At 47.7% G+C, this 19,553-nt stretch overlaps 1 protein-coding gene across 1 annotated transcript in view; it reads right to left on the bottom strand.

Moving 5' to 3' along the window:
* TGFBR1 (transforming growth factor beta receptor 1) overlaps positions 1-12,132 on the bottom strand; it is a 50,636-nt gene extending 38,504 nt beyond the window's left edge. The window contains exon 1 of the mRNA XM_075560213.1: positions 11,954-12,132. Coding sequence (XP_075416328.1) covers positions 11,954-12,035 — 82 coding nt within the window. The 5' untranslated portion in view covers positions 12,036-12,132. The remainder of the gene's footprint in view (positions 1-11,953) is intronic.
* Positions 12,133-19,553: the final 7,421 nt, after the last annotated feature.

Here is a 19,553-nt window from a genome sequence, read left to right as displayed (position 1 = left end):
CATAACAGTATTTTCCTTGCCACTTCATCACTGTAATTTTGCTACTGCTATGAATCGGTCAACCCCTGTGAAAGGGTCGTTCGACCCCCAGGTTGAGAACCGCTGCCCTAGAGAAACGGGCGGGTCGAACTCAAAACCTTTCCATGTGCAGCCCAGTGCACAAGCACTGGACAAACCTCCGGGGCTCCTTACAGCAACCCCATATTCTAGTAGTAAAAGGCACTGTCTTTGCTTTTACTCATGGGAGCGCTCTGTATTTCAACACATATTTAAAGATCTTATATTGTGGAAATGTAACAGGATGCCTGTACGAGGTGTCCTGGAACTATAAATATACACCATTATGTAATCAGTGAGGCTCACACCTAGGGAATCTAGATAGAATGATTACCCTGAAGTCAGTGAACAGAAATAAGGAGGGTATCCCTGTTGGTTGGAGCAGGGAAGCACCAGGCAAAGACCTGATATAGCTTAGCAACCACCGTCAAGCGAGGAAATGAATCCACACAAGTCAGAGTGCGACAAAGTCAACTGCTCACGTTATTTTCTACTGGCCCTACACAAAGACCTCTAAAGTACATCTGCTCAAAGGCAGGGGTAAACTTATTTGCCCAATGACATCAGGACATTTCTTTTTTAAAAACCATTCTATTGGGGGCTCTTATGTAAAGGCTCTTACCACACTCCATCCATCCATCCATTGTGTCAAGCACATTTGTATATATGTTGCCATTATCATTCTCAAAACTCTTTCTACTTGAACCCTTGGTATCAGCTAATTTTCCCTCCCCCATCCTCCCTCCCTCATAAACTCTTGATAATTTATAAATTTTCTTTTTCATGTCTTATACCGACTGCTGTCTCCCTTCACCCATTTTTCCATGCCCCTGGGAGGGGGTCATATGTAGATCATTGTGATCAGTTCCCCCTTTCTCTCTTTACCTTCCCCTTACCTTCCTGGTATCACTACTCTCATTATTGGTCCTGAGGGGTTTATCTGTCCTGGATCCCCTGTGTTTCCAGCTCTTATCTGTACCAGGGCACATCCTCTGGTCAAGCGGCTTTGTAAGGTAGAACTGGGTTAATACTAGTGGAGGAGAGACATCAGGACATTTCTAACCAAAAACTTCTCCTCATCCTACTGCACGTGGGCATCTGTTATGATGACAATGAGTCTTGTTATCAGAGCTACACTCCATGGGAAATGAGCGTTACATTTCTACAGGGTCATCATTCCCAATGTACATCCCATAAACCAGACGGGAAATTCAAGCAGAGAGACTGTGTGATCTTGGACCTGTCTGAAGAAAGATCACTTTCGGCCCTCTTTCTTTGGTGGCAGTACTAATATGTGATCTGTCCAATGGAGAGAGGCCAAAAGTTCAGGACATGCAGAAAATGCTGCGTAAGCCAGGTTGAATAGCTTCATGTGGCTCTCTATTCATTAGCCCCTGCCTCCTAGCGAAGTTTGCATTAAATGTTCCAGGCTTATATTTTTATTCAGTTACACTAAACTATTATCCCTTACTTATTACCCGAGCAGATTCCCAAGAGGCCATCTGTTTGACTGCAGAGAAAGCAACACAGCTTGAAGGATCATTTCAATAGAAACAGAAAAATGGAGGCTAATTCTGAGTATAGCGTATATACTTGAATATAAGCCGACCCGAGGATAAGCCGAGGTACCTAATTTATTACCTGGGAAACCAGAAAAACTGATTGACTCGAGTATAAGCTTAGGGTGGGAAATGCAGGATGTGAATTAACACAGAGACCAGAGGGGAGAGACTGAGCGCAGCCACAGACACATCCTTACCAGTTCAGCTGATGGCGTAAGTGAATCACTACGGGTGCTTCTGCGAATTGGAGCCATCACGTCATAGGACGGCTCTGATTGGTTAGATGTGAGTAAACAAACATTCAAAACCCTGCAGTGTCAGCGGGGCTTTGAATGAACAGCGGAGGAAGGGCTATCACCCGCGAGATGTTACACCTCGCTGGGGTACCACTGACCCATGTATAAGCCGAAACCCAGTTTTTCAGCACATTTTTTGTGCTTAAAAACTTGGCTTATACACGAGTATATACGGTATATTTCTTTGGCATCAGTGAAACAAGGAGGGATGAAGACAAAGGATGAGTCAGTAAGCCAGGCGGGAAGGCCAGCCCTGTGAACTGAGCCGGGTTCCAGACCCAAACTGGGACTAAACAAAGCCACCCACGTCGCTGAGTTGACTGGAACTCAGAGGCCCTGTAGGACAGGGGAGACATGCCCCACGGGTTTCCAAGGTTTTCAGTCTTTAAGGAGCTAGACGACCCCACCCTTGCTCCTAGTCCAAACTGACAAAGTCCCATTAGCAGTAGAGTGGCACCAGGGTTCTGAGCTAGGGCTACAAGGTCAAGAATATATTCCACTTCAGAGGGCCTTTTAGAGTACTGGAATACAATAGAGGAAGAGCATGAGACGGAATGCAAAGAATCTAGTAACTTAATTTTTGTCATGGTCTAAGGTTCTATCCCATTGCCAACCAAATTCTCTGGTCTTTTTTACTTTTACTGCTTATTAGACAGTTCTACTGGAGCACCAAAAGTTGGACTTTCACTGGAAGGCAATCTGTTTGGGTGTATTCTACTTTCGACCTGCCCAGACCAGAATGCACTGCCTCTCAACCTTTCTCTCACCAAGTATTAGGGAGTGAAAACCTTGAAGTCATCCCCCACCGTCCCATGAAGTCCTTCTTCACCTTTTCACAGCTAGGACCTACTTCCAGTTGACAAGTACTGACTGAGTGCCTATGTTGCACTAGACACTTGAGTTGCTTTGGTGGGTAAAACAAGATACCCACTGTCATGAAACTTATGTTCTCATCAGGAGACAAAGCATAAGAAATAAATATGGCAAGTACATATAGCGCATTAGAAAAGAAAAAGTAGAGTAGGATAGTGGAGGAGAGCAGGTAGTATTTTGTAAAAAGATGGTGAGAAAAAGGTGGCACTCGGAGCAGATTTGAGATGAAGGAGCAAGTCACATAGGTAGATACATAGGGGAAAGGTAGACCCTGCAAGCCCCTACTACTCACTCTCCGATTTCTTCCCTGAATGCCACAGAGCCACGCTCGTACCCCAGTCCCAATGCCACCACAGTCACTCCACCCCCCCCCCCGAGATATCATCTACTCTGTTTCTAATGCCTTTCCACATTAATAGTATGCCCGTTTTTCAAAGCCCACAATTCTGTGACCCCACTTCACAACATGAACTTACACTCCAACGCTCAAAAGTCATCAAGCATAACAAGTTCCCTCTGCATACAAGTTATCATCACCCCATCAATCAGGAAGGCTGCCCTCCATGCCTCATTCTTCAGGTGAAGGGCGCAGAAATCAAATCCTACCACTTAGTATTTCTCCAGCTCACAATTTTACCTCTTACTTTTCCTTCAATTCACACCTATGATCACTAACATTTGTTGATTAACATTAAATGTGCTAATGCATCTACAAACTGAAGGTCTTTGCCAACTTGGGGGAAAAAAAAACTTCTGTAGGTTTAATTCACTGCCATCAAGTAGTTTCCAACTCCTAACAACCCTACAGGGCGATGGGGAACTGCTCCTGGGGATTTCTAAGTCTGTAACTCTTCTTCTTAATCATGTTATTGGAAGCTCTTACATATGTCTTAGCAGTCCATCATTCAAGTGGATCAAGAATAATTGTACAGTTGCTGCTATCAGTTTCAAAACATTTTCTTCTTGAACTCAATCAGAAGTTCAGAAACTAGCAACCAAATTGATGTGAAGGGGCATGGATGTAGTGGAGACCCAAAGCCCACCTGCAAGATCACTGAACTGTCCCTCTCAGAAGGGGCACACAGAAGGAATGATACATCCAGGGTGCGGTAGAGCACTAATGAAACACATCACTATCCTCTGGCTCTTTGCTATTTCCTCCTCTCTCTTTTAAGGCTTAGTTTTACGTCAGTATTATTGTTAGACCTACGTGGGTTCATTGGTATAATTAAGATTGTTTGAGGCAGGAATGCCAGGATGGATGACCCTTCAGAAACAGCAATGGGAGCAATGATTTCCTGAGGATATGGGATGGGGGTGGGGGGAGGGAAGGGGAAACTACTAGCAAAGAGATGACTGTATAACCCCACTCGAGAGGAGTGATTAACAGAATTGTAGGTGAATGGGTATATTGGATGGGGTGAACTATGTCAAAATATCATGATCTATATGAGAAAGATAATAACAATAATATATAACAATAAGGGTTCCTGGGGGGAAGCGAGGGGGAGGAAAGGATTAACTGGAAGCTGAAGCCCAAGAGTTCAGGTCTGTAGTGCTTTACAGGTGCAGAAAGCCTAGTCTTCCTCCTGAAGAGCAGCTATCCTTTCTCCTCTCCTCTAATTCAGTTCTATACTCAGGCTTTTTAGAACCAGGGACTTGATGTGGATATATACAAATCCCAGCAAATGATGCGTAATTAGCTATCATTAGACTCATTATCAGTGAGATTCAAGTTAAAAAGATATCAGAGAAAGATTGCAGTCATTTGAGTAACCTACACGTGAGAGCGCTACATTGCAATTGAGAAAAGATGAAGCAAATTCTCATGGCTTAAGAAAGAAAGACAGAAAACTTTCCTCCTAAAACGAACACAAGGTAAGTCCTGTATATGAAGAAAGCAGCACACTTGGGGGAAATCACAGCCCACTGCAGGGATGTGAATTATTTAGTGTGGCTCTTCTAGCCAAGGCTCTCACTCCCACAAGCGACCTTTCCCTGCATGGGTTTGGTAAGAAGGTGGGAGAAGATACTGATAGGATTCCCCTGTGAGTGACTGTGAACAGTGTTCCCTGGGATGCCATCCTGCTGCATATAAAATGAGGCCCCTGGGAAGCAGGAGGCGGAATCTCATTACCAGCAAGAGCCAAGGGCAGAACTCATCCTCTGGACCAGAGAACCATGCACAGAAAAGATAGATGTAACATCGGAGAAGTAGCTGCAGAACCAGGAGCCAGAGGATGAGCTGAGTGGTAGCTTTTCAACCCACAGAGCAAGTGAAGCTGAGTGCTCTGTGCAGGAGGCTGGCTTGCAGAGTGGGGTGCATCCGGGCATTTAATTGGGGAATCTGGGCTTGCTGACCCACGGAAGTGGAGGTAATTTTGCTTGTGGCTTACTGGAGAGGGGTGCCTCTCCACACTTAATTCGGGGAGCTGGGTTTCCCGACCTACAGTGCTTGAACTAAATACCTTCAGGTTCAGGCTTATAACAGAGTGATATGCCCCCTTGGGCATTTATTAGCAGACTTGAAAGAACTTTGCAGTATGTCCTGAAAGACAGCTATCCTAAGCATTTTTTACTGGCATTACAACCTCTTAAGTTCTGTCATAAGCCTTTGAATCACAAGTGTGTTTATGCGTTCTGTGTAGCCATTGCAGTGGACATGGAACCTACTTAAAACAACCGAGTGTCCACTCGTAGACTCGCCATCCAGTAACAGCGCGAGCTCAGTTTCCTGGACTGGAAAATGGAAACACAGATGTTTTTCTATTTACAAATGTCATAGACACAAGCCAATCTTACAAGCCCTGTCGCCTCTGCCTGCCCACAGCAGGTGCAGTTAAAGGTAATGCAAATCACCTCAGCCTCCGTGACTGGGCCACTCACTATTACTCTGCATCTATTTTCTATGAAGCACTGTCTTCCTTTTACAAGTGTGTGGGGGGTGGGGGTTGGGGTGGGGGTGGGAGAGAGAACAGCAGAGGAGAGAGAAGGAGGGAGGGAGGGAGGGAGGGAGGGAGGGAGAGAAATGTTAAAGGATGGAAGACACAGTGTTAACATCTTCCTTTGGAGAATGTTTAAGAGAAGGCAAAGAATCTTGGGTTGGAACCAATGTCATCAAAATATACTGAATGTACTCATATATGTAAGCTCTGATCACATCTGTCCAAATCTGGAAAGAAATGTTGACTTACAAAAGTGTCTTTTTGGAAATTAACTTGTATATTAGTAAGAAGTTTTTGTAATATTGGTTATACGGCTATCGTTCAGGATTGTTATGACAACTGAATGACACAAGGCAAGAAGAATGCCTGCCATGTCTCTCCTCTACTGGTTAATGCCATGGTGTGAAGGCCATGTCAAAGCAACCTGTACAACCTGCACGTCAGACTTTGTTTAAAAGTTAGGAAGCCTTCTTCATAGAGGATATTGCTCTCAGCCAAAACGAGGGAGGCAGCTACATCTAACTTATGAAATGGCTCATAAAACCAACCAGACATACTCCTCTAATGTTTAAAAAAGTAAGTCAGGAAAAAACCCTCCAAGTCAACAAATCACAACTTCATCCTAAGAAGGGGGTATAACCTCAAGAAACCTACCTGCATACTATCTGGGCCAAACCAAGCCATCTAGCTAACCATGGATCTCACTCAGAATAGCAGCAGATCGTAATGTGCACGGAGAGTGCTTGGAGACGTGAGAAAATTCAGTTGCGGGAGGCAATTAAAAGTATCTTAAATTCTGGACTTAGCTGAGTCAAGATAGATCATAAACTTGAGAAGATTCTAAAAGTTTCTCGGAGCCAGCCACGGCACAATGCATAAAGCTCCCTAAGAAACAAGTCCGCATCTGCCTTTAATTTCAGAAGCAGGAAGCAAAGATGTGACCCCATCACATGATATCAAACCTCAGCCCATCTGTTCAGAAGAGGCTGCATTATGTAATCTCTGACCAAGGCAGAACAGCAAAAAGACCTGTGGTTGGTCAACATCTGCAGGGGGCACTATGGCTTGAGGAGAAATGTTTTTCCACCAAAAAGACCATCCACAAGATGACATTTTCAAAGCCCACTTCACTGGATGCAAACATGGCTGATGCAAGACAATGGCATTACCAAGAATGTCAGTGAGTTGGGACAGCTGTTTCAACTAGGCCTAGACCCTCCCCTCCCTTAGAGCTGGCTTACCTACAGGAACAAGAGTTACTTCCCCTAAGGTTTTCTGTTCCTCCTTGAATTTCAACAACAAAATAAATCATCGTGAATTCTAAACTTAGCCACGCACCTCAAGACGTTTCAATGATAAATTGTATCCCAGCTCAATTAAATTCTACTTCTTCAAAACTAAAATAAGCCAACTATTCTCAATTGAAAAAGGAGCCCTGGCAGCACAGTGGTTATGAGTTGGGCTGCAACCTTCCAGGTCAGCAGTTCGAGACCACCAGCCACTCTGAGGGAGAAACACAGGGCTTTCTACACCTATAAAGCGTTACAGCCTCAGAAACTCGCAGGGGCAGTTCTGCCCTGTCCTGTAGGTTACTATGAGTCAGCATAGACTCGGTGGCAGGGAGTTTGGCTTGGTTTGAGATTCTCCACGGATAAACAATCTATGCAAGCTGACTGCCATCAGGCGAGTTCCCATGCACAGCAACCCCATCGAACAGAGCAGAACCTTGGGCTTCTGAGACCACATTTTTACAGATGAAGTCTGTCTCATCTTTTTTCTGCAGAGCAACTAGTGAGTTCAAACCACTGGGCCTTGTGGTTAGTTCAGTGCATGGCCCACTGTGCCACCAGGGCTCCTTTAACAAGGAGCAGAGCTGGTGTAGAGGTCACAGAAGGTCACATGTTGAGTGGTAAGCTCAGCAGCTCAAAACCACCAGCGACTCTGCTGCAGAAAGTCATAGCTGTCTACTCCCAAGAAGAATTACAGTCTCAGAAACCCACAGGGGCAGTTCTACCCAGTCCTATAGGATCACTATGAGTCAGTATCAACAGGACGCAGTGAATTTTTTTATTATTATCAACAGAAAAAAGATAATGACCTACTGGAAATTATTTCCTCTCCCTCCCACCTTTAAGACTCACTTTTAATAAGTTCTGTGAGGTTCAAGAGCAAAGTCATTCAGGGAAGAATCTCCACTACTCTCATGCCCACCCCACCCCCACCTCTGTTATGTTGTCAAGTGCCTTAAAGGGCAGGATTTGGAATCAGAAAATCAGAGGCCCTGTCTCCACTCTGCTCCTTGTTATGCAATCCTGAGAAATCCACTTAATCTCTCTGAATCTGTTTTCCCAGCAGTAAACTAGTGTTAATACCACTTTCCCTTCAGAATGCCTCATCCTGGGACACCCCACCATGCCATTCCCCTTCACTCACGCCACTGAGATTGCCTTCCAATTTGTTTCCAGGCACACATGACACGTTTCTTAGAATCAGAAACAAACACAACAGTGGTTCATACAGTCAAGCCCCCCATTACAGATAACGGGGCCAGGTAATCAGTAAAAGCTCTGCTTCCTGCCCTGGGCAAGACTGGTAAACACAGCCTTCACACACGAAACATAGCCCTCATCAAAAACACTTCCCCATTCCTCGCCCCTTCTCTGCCCATCCGAAGTTTGAGCTGCCCTTCAAAATCAGCTTAAAAGCCCCGAAGTGTCCAATCAACAAGGATGTCTGACCAATCAAAACAGCTGAGCCCAGGTGAACTGCTGAATTATTACTAATAACACAAACTAGGTTCCTCAAACTCCAATACAACTTTCTCAAGTGCTCTTCACAAAGGCAAGGGAGCTGTCATCCCACTTTCTGGAACTTGCAGGTGGAGCTGTCACGAATACCACACCTAGTAGCCAACTCCTGTGCATCTGGCCGCCTTGGCCACACCTGTCACATTCTTCCTGATCCTACCCTCTCCCCCCCCCCCCCCGCCCGCCCCACGTACTGGGACTCCCTGCAGGACAGAGCGCTGCCCCTTTGAGCTGCCCAGGCTGTCAGTCATTAGGGAAGCTGGCTGCCACATCTTTCTCCTGAGGAGCAGCTGGTGGGGTTGAACCGTGACTTTTCAGTTAGCAGCCAAGCATTTTGACCATGGCTCTTTCACCACCAGAGCTGACTGTATACACAGAACTGTTCATTGGTATGGCACACAGGGTGCTTACTTAATACCCCAGTAGGAAATAGGAAAGACATGCTCAGTCATTCGAATGGCATGCTTTACGAAGAAGCACTGAAGTGAGAGCATAAAGCACAGTGCTAGGCTCTGACGGCAGAGAGAGAGTAAAAGAAGCTCCTTGCCCCCTGGGTCTCTGTATTTCTACAGCAGTGCAGAAGACAGAAGTGAAGAAGACACACTGTAACTGCCATGCAATCCAGAGGCTAGCGAGTTCTAGGTACAGACAGCCAGGACTGGGGACGATCCTCCTCTGTCACGAGCAAATGAGGGCAGAATTAATTATGTAGTGGAAAACCTGGCCAGAAAGGAGTCGGTGGGAAATCAGAAATCTCTGGAATCGCATGTGCAGGGCTGAGAAGTGAGATTATCCATTTAGATAACTAGAGGGGCCTTGGGACATGCTCTACGGCCTGAAGTGGTCCACATTAAAGACTAGATAAGAGAAACAACCCCTCCAGTGACGGGAAAATGGGAAGAGACATAGTCAAGAGAGACGGATACGAAGACTTTAATTTAGAAGTTATGACACGGCAGAAAAGAGCCACCCATCTCCCCTGTGCTTTAGCAAACAGAATGGTATGTAATTACACAATAGAGGCAGTAAACAAATTTCTCCAGAGAAATCCATGTTGTGGAGCACAGAAGTTACGCATGGGAACAGAAGCCAACACCCAGCTGAAAAGGACCAACTACAAAATGTTGAATAAGGAAGCCAGTAAGAAAGTGGAGAGAGAAAAAGCTCCGTTTCTTCCGCTTGTAGGAAAAGGCTGAACTGAAACATCAATATAAAGCACACAGGGCAGGTAGGCTAATTTAGTGCTCCTGGCTTGGAGTAGTAAGCATCTGGATTCGTTTTTTATCGCCTGTCTGCCATTGGAGCCTGTAAACTCCTTCAGGGCACGGATAGAGAAAAGTTCTGTTCACCCAATTAAGTCCAAACTGTCATGTGAATTCACGAATATTCTGTATCCTACAAAAGTGGGAAAGTGTGAATTATGTTGCTTAAATTAATCCTACTGCCAGGGCCCTGACTCCCAGGACCAGACAAGACAAGGCAGAACTGCCCCCTAGGGTCCTTGAGGCTGTAATTCTTTAGGGGAGCAGACAGCCTCGTCCTTCTCCATACGAATAGCCCTTTGTGTTTCAACAGCCTTAGGAGGCCAGTGTCAACAGCAGTGTGGACATGTCACTTAACTATGTCAGTTCTTCCACTTGTTCACAAGGTGATGTCCCTCCTTCCTCTGCAGAAAATTCACTGTTCTCTCCAGAGTGACAGGGTGAGGAAAAGCAGAAATGTGCGATGATGAGTCAGAAAACAGGCCACCTAACACTCATATGGAAGGCCTAAATCTGAAAGTGAATAACAAAGACCCATTACCAATTACTTTGAGATGCCTGAGGGGGGAATGAGGAAAACATGTCAGGGGGTGACATTTGGTGTGTAGAAGGGAGATAAGCTTTGGAAATAAAGCCCTGGAGGCAAACCCTCCTGCAGCACTTATTCAGAACACTTCACCGCTGACCTCAGTTTTCCCATCCATACAATGGGAGGAAATGTGGTGAGCCTTGAAGATTTAGTTGAGAGGATTAGCACAAGTAATCTAGTGGATTTTCTGCATCTAAGGCAGAGTAAGTGCTTAATAGTGGCTATTCAAAGTATTAAAATCTGCCGCCCTCGATAATGAGTTAAGACTTTTGTTTTGGGTTATTCTATTTTGCTTTTTAAAATATGTATTGTCCAATTTCAGAAAAAGATGTCCTTTCATCGGTATTTTAATTGCTAAAACTAAGCCTCTGTACCTTAGCCTCTCATATTGTCCTTTGGTTGCTAATTTGAAGTTTTTCTACTCCTCCAATGGGGCATAACCACCCACCCATCTTGATTTAATATTTTAGGACCAAATGCACATTTGCCCGTGAAGTCCAGCCACAGTGATGGTTGGCCCACACTGGAGGAGCCTTGGTGCCACAGTGGGCGGGGCTGCTGATGCCAGTTCGGCAGTTCAAAACCACCAGCTGCTCCCCCCCCCCCCGTGAAGATTTAGTCTCAGAAACCCACAGGGGCAGTTCTACCCAGTCCTCTCGCGCGGCAGCGAGTCAGAATCCACACCGCGGCAGTGAGTTTAAGAGTTCTCCTTTCACTAAGAAGACCGCTAACAGTTTTCTTCGAGGAACCCAGCGGCGTTGGATCAATGCGGAGTAAATCCCATTCAAACATTCCCACCCCGCAGAGTGAGAGAACGTTCAAGTTCCCACTCCGAAAACCGCCCGCGGCCCTCTCGGGGCTGCGTTCCCGACCCGACTCCCCAGACGCCCCCAAGAACCCACACTCGGCAGACTCGGGCCTCCTAGCACACAATGCCTTTCCGAAGCCAGCCCGGGCACTGAAGCACACCCCCTTCTCCGCAGGGTCCGGGGCGCTGCCGACCCCCGGAGGGGCGTCTCAGCCACGCGCGCCCCCTCCCACCGCTCAGGAGTCCTCGGGACCCGGCGCGCGCACCCCCATCCCAGACCCCCAGCCCGCCTCGGGGAGGGCGGCAGACATTCGCGGGAGGTGAGGGCAGCAGGGACTCCTCCGCACGGCGCCCGGCCCAGGTCGGGGAAGTCCCCGCTCAGCGCGCCCCGCCGGCCTCCCGCGCTCAGCCCGCGGCCCGGGCCCACTCCGCCCCGAGCGCAGCCCCCGGCCTTCGGACGGCTCCCCGGACGCCACCTCCCCCGCGGAGCGCGGGGCCCGGAGCCCGGAGCGGAGGCGGCCACGGGATGCCCGGCGGCCACCGCGCTCGCACCCACGCCCCCGCCCCGCCCCCCACCCCGCCGGCGGCTCCGCGGCGGCCGCGCCGAGCCAGGAGCCCCAGCCCGCGCCAAGTCCCAGCCCCGGCCCGGGCGCCGCCACCTGCGCCCCCGGCCCCGCGCCATGTTTGAGAAAGAGAAGGAGCGAGCCAGAGGCCGGGCCCGGCCCGCCCGCCCGCCCGGCCGCGCCCCGCTCACCCGCCGTCCCCCGGATCACCGCCGCCGCCGCCAGCACGAGGAGCAGCAGCCGGGGACGCGGAGCAGCGGCCGCCACCTCCATGGTCCCGACGCCGCCGCCTGTGGCCCGGCCCGGCCCGGCCGCCGCCTCGCCTCAGCAAGCCTCGCCTCGCCCCACCTCCCCAGCCGCGGCGGCGGCGGCGGCCTGGCTCTGGCCCTTTGTAACTGCTCCGGGGCCGCGCGTCCATTGGCTGCCGGGGCCCCGCCGACCCCGCCTCCCGGCCGTCTGCGAGCCGCCCTGCGAAACCCAGCCCGGAGCCCCGCCCGCGGGCCCGCCGGGCAGCCAATCGTGAGCCGCGGGAGCCCGGCCCCCCCCAGGCCACGCCCACAGCGCTCCCCGGGGGCGGGGCGGCCAGACTCCAGCCGCTGCCCGCGCTGCCCGGGGTTCGGGGCAGCGGAGTGGGGGCAGGGTCTCGCCAGCTCCAGTCCTTGGGCGTCTGCAGGGGCGAGGGCTGAGCCGCGGGTGTGTCCGTCTACGGGCCGTCGGCTTAACCAGCGGTGACCCCTGTGCACAGCCCTGCACTTCCAGTCCTTGGTACTTCTCCCTTCGAGTCGCAGTGGCATCGGACACCTGCATTTAGACTCCAACTTTCAACACTTCTTCCTTTTCCTCCAGCTCTAGCCACCACCACTACCCACCCCCCAAAAAAAATCTAGGCTCAGAAAGTTCCCAAATCCCAGCCTGCGACCCAGATCACATAACCCGCCGCCTTCCTCCAGATCTCAGACCGAGCCACCTTCTCCATTCCCCTCGCGATCCCGGTTAGCGAGGAAAGCCCTCTCCCAAAGGAGGAGGGATCCCCCTTCTCAGCTCCCAGTGCCGACGGGGCCGGGGCGGAGGAGGAACAGTCAGTCATCATTCTCCCGAGCCTTCCCTGACACATCTGTACGATCATTCTGAGGTGTCACTAAAAACCCAAATAAACTCAACTACGTTTTCATTCTGAATTCCTAATTTACTGTGAGACGCTCCACCCACCTTCCCTCTGGGACGCCAAAATGAGCTCCAGATTTGTAATTCTTCCTGTCAGACTAGTCCTTTCTTCAGACTCAAGCACAGCCAAGGAGGCTGGAACTGAGAACAGAAAACATTCGTCGTCGTCACCCCCCCCCCCCCACTCCCGCGGAACCTTTTAAGGAGAAAGCCGTTTTATTTTCTGTGTAATTTGAACTTGGAATGAAATAAACGTTGGTTGAAAGCCTGAGAACCAGCCCTGAGGATCGATTTGTAAACTAGCGCCCCTGGAAGAGCATTTTACCCCTTACTGAGCGATAAAGTGGGAGAGCAGGGGGCAGGGGCGGCAGTGGACCTGCCCTATTCTCTCCTGGTTCAGTCGCTTATTGAGCAAACCACGGAACCTTTCTGAGCCTCCCAATCCGCACCCATAAAATAGAAACACTCTCTACCTCCCAAGGTTAATTAAGGAAAAGGCAGTGCTTCTTTCTGTTGTAAAAAAAGGATTAGTAAGAATCACAACCCACGTGATAGCACCGAACAACAACAAGGTTAGTAAGAAACGTTTAAGCCTCTTTTCGGAGAAAAATGAAGCTTTCCATAGAGTTACATTCTTAGAAACCCAAGAGGACAGGTCTATCCTGTCCCATCCTGGGAGGGCAACGAGTTCCCAGCAGGGCTGCTAAGCCCCAGTTGGAAGCCACTAGGGATCTTCAGGAGAAAGTGGAGTCCGTCCTGGGAAGGTTGCAGCCTTAGAAACCCAATGGGACTGTTCTACTCTCTCCTACAAGGTCACTCACTATGAGCCGGAATTGACCGCACGGCTGTGGATTTTTAGTTCCCGGTAACCCAGTGGGTTGTGGGCTGCTCACCTCAAGGTCAGCAGTTCAAAAACCACCAGCCTCTCCCTGGGAGAAGGATGAGGCTTTTCTACTCCCATAAAGAGTTAACCTGAGAAACCTCCAAGGACTGTTCTGTCCTGTCCTATAAGGTGTCTGTGAGTCAGAATTGAAACCAAGGCCATGAATTTTTGAAAAGTTTAACTAAATTGTGGTAAGAAGCACAAGTGACTAAATCACCGTGGGTTTTTATACTGGTTCACCTTCTAGGCACTTCTTCCAGCTCTTTTCTCGCTTCTTCATCCGGCAAACAGGGAAGAGCCTGGTATCCGCTGCATGAACCAGGAGTGCAGTCCTGCTGAACATGTTCTCTAGAGCTCTGGACCACCAGTTCTGCTCTTGTTGGCTACAACAAGCCAGGAAGAGCCTGGATCTGGCAGGCCGGGAGACCTGCTCTGACAGTTCATTTCTGTTGTGGGGTCTTGGGTTAGCTCAGGGTCCGGGACAGTCAAGCAATCCAGACTGCCTTTCCCATGCCTAATTCTCTGTGTCTTGCATTCCATAAAAGCTCAAGAGATATTTATTGTCGCTTTGGCCAAGTGACGGTTCTTCATTTCTAAAATTGGGATAATAATAGTACCTTCCCATTTATAAATAAAAGGGGTTGAATCATGTCTTGGATCCCCTAAATGATGCAATGTCTTTGGAGCAGTGTCTGGAACATAGTAAATATTTAGTTAATGCTACTTCCTTTGCTCTACCACTTGCCTGTCCGTCTGTCCTACTGTGGTGGCTTGTGTGTTGCTGGAAGCTATGTCACTGGTATTTCAAATAACGGCAGGGTCACCCAAAGTGAACAGGCTTCAGCAGTTTCCGGGCAAACAAACTAGGAAGAAGGAATAGGCTGTGCACGTCTGAGGAATTAGCCACGGAAATCCTTACGGATAACATCGAAACATGGTTGGATGTTCCAAGTGAAAAACTGGTCCTTCTGAAAAATTGTCACTTCCCAGTCAGACTCCTTGGATCAGTTTTAGAAGCTCCTCGTTTCCTATGGGAGGAAGAGGAAGACCTTCTATTCCTGTAAAAGTTAACAATCTCAGAAACCACCCAGGGCAGCTCCACTCTGTCGGTAAAGGCTCTATGAGTTTGGACCATAGCAGTGAGAGAGGGAATTTTCTACACATTTACCATGTTCAGATACTGAAAACCTCTTGAATAGAAGCAGAATATTATCAGAGATCATGCCAGAAGATGGGCTCTTCGGATCAGAAGACACTCAAAATATGACCGAGGAAGAGCTGCCTTCTCAAAGTCGAGTCGACCATAATGACGTGGATGAAGTAAAGCCTGCAGGAGTAAGGCTTTCGGGACCTTCGCTTGCTGATGAGGAATGATCTAAAATGAGAAGAAACAGGGGCAAACACCTATCAATAACTGGAACTTGTAAAGTATGAAATATGAATCTAGGAAAATTGGAAGTTGTGAAAAATGGAATGGAACACATAACAACTTGCATTCTGGGCATTGGTGAACTGAAATGGATTAATATTGGCCATTTTGAATCAGAAAAATCATACGGCTTACTATATTGGGAATGACAGATTCAAGAAGAATTGTGTCAAATTTCTCATATCCAGAAGGACATTTAAGTTCTACCTTGAAGTGCAATGCTGTCCGTGATAGTGCTAGTGATGCAGAAATTGAAGAATTCTGACAACATCTTCAGAAATTGATCAAATATGCAATCAAGATGAATTGATAATTATTGGTGACTGGAACACAAAAGTTGGAAATAAAGAGGAAGGAACTGTAGTTGAAAAGTATGATAGAAAGGATGAAGACAGAAAGATGAAGCAAAAAAGCTGAACGGAAAATGTCAAAGAGCAGCTTGAGAAGACGGGCAAATGTTATCATGAAATCTGCAAAGACCTAAAGTGAGAAAACGAAAAAAGGAAGAACGCTCTCAACATACCTTAAACTGAAAGAAAAGAAGAAAAAATTCAACTTGCAATATTAACTGAGGCAGGAAGCCTCAAGGGAAGATGGACAGACTCACAAGAGTCACTTTACCAACAAGAACTAGTCAACATTGCAAGAGGCAGCACATGAGCAAGGACCAATGATAGTAAAGGAGGGTATTCAAGCTCATGGAAAGCATTAAACAAAAACAAGACTCCAGAAATTGATGGAATACAATTGAAATGTTTCGACAAGCTGATGAAGGACAGGAAGCACTTATTCATCAGGAAATTGGGAAGAGAGCTACTTGACCATTTGACTGGAAAAGAATCATATCTATACCCATTCCAAAGAAAAGTGACCCAACAGAATGCTCAAATTATAGAACATTATCACTGATATCACATGCAGGTAAAATTTTACTGAAGATCATCCAAAAATGATTATAGCAGTACATTGACAGGGAGCTGCCAGAAGTTCAGGCTGGACTCCGAAGAGGTCATGGAATAAGGGATGTCATTGCTGATGTCAGATGGATCTTGGCTCAAACCAGAAAATACCAGAGAGATGTTTGTTTGTGTTCTATGGACTATGCATTTAACTGTGTGGATCATAGGGCGCTCTGAATAGACTTGAGAAGAGAGAGGATTCCAAAACGCTTCACTGTGCTCATTCCGAACCTGTCTATGCATCAAGAGGCAGTTGTGCTGATAAGGGAATACTGCATGGTTTACTGTCAGGAAATGTATGTGTCAGGGTTGAATCCGCTCAACGTGATTATTCAATCTGTATGCTGAGCAAATCATCAGAGAAGCTGGCTTACCTTAAGAAGAAGATGGCATCAGGATTGGGGGGAGGCTTATTAACAGCCTGTGACATGCAGATGACACCACCTTGCTTACGGAAAGTGAGGAGAACTTGAAGTTCTTGATGAAGATCAAGAATTGCAGCCTTCAGTATGGATCACAGCTCAATGTAAAGACTAACGCCCTCGCAACTGGGCCAAAAGGCAACATCATGAAAAATGGAGAAAAGCAAACACTCCCTCAATGCATGAATACTTTCTATTATTAAATTGGAACTCTATGATGCTCACTCTCCTGACACAACTGCTGGAGCCAAAGTGGGTGAACAAGTAAATGTGGTGAAGAAAGCTGATGGTGCCCGGCTAACAAAAGAGATAGTGACTGGGGTCTTAAAGGCTTGAAGATAAACAAGCGGCCATCTAGCTCAGAAGCAACAAAGTCCACATGGAAGAACACACCAGCCTGTGTGATGGAGTGGTCCCGAAGGGATCAGTTATCAGGCATCAAAGAACAAAAAATCATATCATTGACTGCACACCTCCATGATAGGATCACTGAAGACAAATGGGTGCATAAGCAAATATGGTAAAGAAAGCTGATGGAGACCGGCTATCAAAAGAGATAGTGTCTGGGGTCTTAAAGACTTGAAGGTGAACAAGCGGCCATCTAGCTCAGAAGCAAAAAAGCCCACATGGAAGAAGCACACCAGCCAGTGCGATCGATCACGAGGTGCCAAAGGAACCAGGTATAAGGCATCATGAAAAAAAAAAAGATATATGTGTGTATGTGTATATATGTGTGTGTATGTATATATATACCACATTGAATGAAGGGGGAAGTGCAGAGTGGAGACCCAAGGCCCAAGTGTCGGCCAATGGAGATCCTCTCATAGAGGGGTTTAGGAGAGGAGATGGGTCAGTCAGGGTGCGAGGTAGTACCGATGAAGAACACAGCTTTCCCCCAGATCCTGGATGCTTCCTCCCCCCAACTACCATGATCTGAATTCTACCTTGCAGGACTGGATAGGGCAGAGGTTGTACACTGGTGCATATGGGGGCTGGAGGCACGGGGAATGCAGGGTGGACGATACCTTCAGGACCAAGGGTGTGAGGGGCGATGTTGGGAGAGTGGAGGGTGAGTGGGTTGGAAAGGGGGAACTGATTACAAGGATCCACATGTGACCTCCTCCCTGGGAGAGGGACAGCAGAGAAGAGGGGGAAGGGAGACTCCGGATAGGGCAAGATATGACAAAATAACGATGTATAAATTACCAAGGGCACATGAGGGAGGGGGGAGCGGGCAGGGAGGGGAAAAAAAAAAGAGGACCTGATGCAAAGGGCTTAAGTGGAGAGCAAATGCTTTGAGAATGATTGGGCCAGGGAATGTATGGATGTGCTTTCTACAATTGATGTATGTATATGTATGGATTGTGATAAGAGTTGTATGAGTCCCTAATAAATTGTTTAAAAAAAAAAAGAAAAATGGAGAAAAGATGGAAGTAGTCAAAGATTTCATCTTGCTCGGGTCCACAGTCAATGCTCATGGAAGCAGCAGTCCAGAGATCAAAGGAAACATCACATTGGGCAAACCTGCTACCCACGACCTCTTTAAAGTGTTGAAAAGCAAGGATACTACTTTGAGGACTAAGGTATGTGTGACCCAAGCCATAGTATTTTCAATCGCCTCAAATGCAGGTGTAAGTATTGAAAGACTTCCAAAAGGACAGTCTTGGAAGAAGGACAGCCAGAAGGCTGCTTAGAAGCAAGAAGAGTGAGACTTTGACCATGCCATCAAGAGAGAGCAATCCCTAGGGAAGGACATCATGCTTGGTCACATCAAGTAGCAGCAAGAAAGACGGATTGACACAAGAGCTGCCAGGATCCGCTCAAACCCGACAACTGTTGTGAAGACAGCATCGAGCTAGGCAGGGTTTCCTCCCGGTGTTTGGAGTCTCACTATGAGTCAGACCGTCTCAATGGCACCCAACAACAACAGCTTCCTTTGCTTCTGCCCCGTCCAGCTCTGGGATGTTAATCAGCAGTGCTTGACTAGAGGAGCTCCGGTGTTCCTGTCACTGACTGCAGCTCAACTCGTGGTCAGTTCAGACCCACCAGTGACACCTTGGGAGAAAGATGAGTCTGTCTGATTGGGGGAGGTTTACAGCCTCGGAGAACAAGTTTAGGATCACAATTGAATCTAAGGCCTTGGGTTTGGGTTTGCTTTGCACTTCAAAGCCTCAGGAAATCCATGTGAAGAAGCCATCTTCTATGACACACCTTCAGCTCCTGAACTTTTTCCCACGGTGCTGACTGTGTTCCATAGAAAACTGGGGAAGCAGAAGAAGGAATGGACTATTTTTAAAATTTATTTTCCTAAAAAAATTTATTTTCCTGATATTTGGAGGAAATTTCCACACGACATGGATCCACAAATAAACTTCTTTGCAATGGGACAAGAAGTTTGAGAACAATAAGTTCTCAAACCAGACAGAGTCTCCACAGTACTGCAAGAGGGGTGTGGCTAGCCCCAGGCTTAGCCCCAGGCAGTCTGGTTTCAGTTGATTTGGTGGGGGACCCATAACTCTGCATTTGCAGACAGTATCCCAGGTGATTCTACAGTAGGTTTAAAAGCAGTTTAAAAAGGGTGAGCTTAAAATTCAGGTAGTAAAGTGGAATGTGCACAATTGATTTTTTGTGGAAGGATGAGCATTAAAACTGGGCTGTGGGGCCGACAGGCCTTACTGGGAACCCTGGTTCTGCCACTGCTAAGTACGGAGCGAGCCTCTCTGAGATCCACCAACCTCCAGTGTACGATGGAATCCTGAGACCTAAAAGAGCTCTTGAACATAAGCAACTTACCATAGAAGAGCATTCCCTTCAGGTTCTACAGGTTTTCAGGTTATTGACTCCAGTGTCTACCTTAAAAGGGCAGCGAGACTCTGAAGACCAGTCCCCCAGCAGCACGGTTGCAGGGGCAAGCCTTACAGAGGGCTTGGTCTT

Source organism: Tenrec ecaudatus, chromosome 10, assembly GCF_050624435.1.
Source record: "Tenrec ecaudatus isolate mTenEca1 chromosome 10, mTenEca1.hap1, whole genome shotgun sequence".
Lineage (NCBI taxonomy): Eukaryota > Metazoa > Chordata > Mammalia > Afrosoricida > Tenrecidae > Tenrec > Tenrec ecaudatus.
The sequence above is the reverse complement of the archived record's forward strand: the minus strand, read 5'-3'. Positions and strand labels throughout refer to the sequence as shown.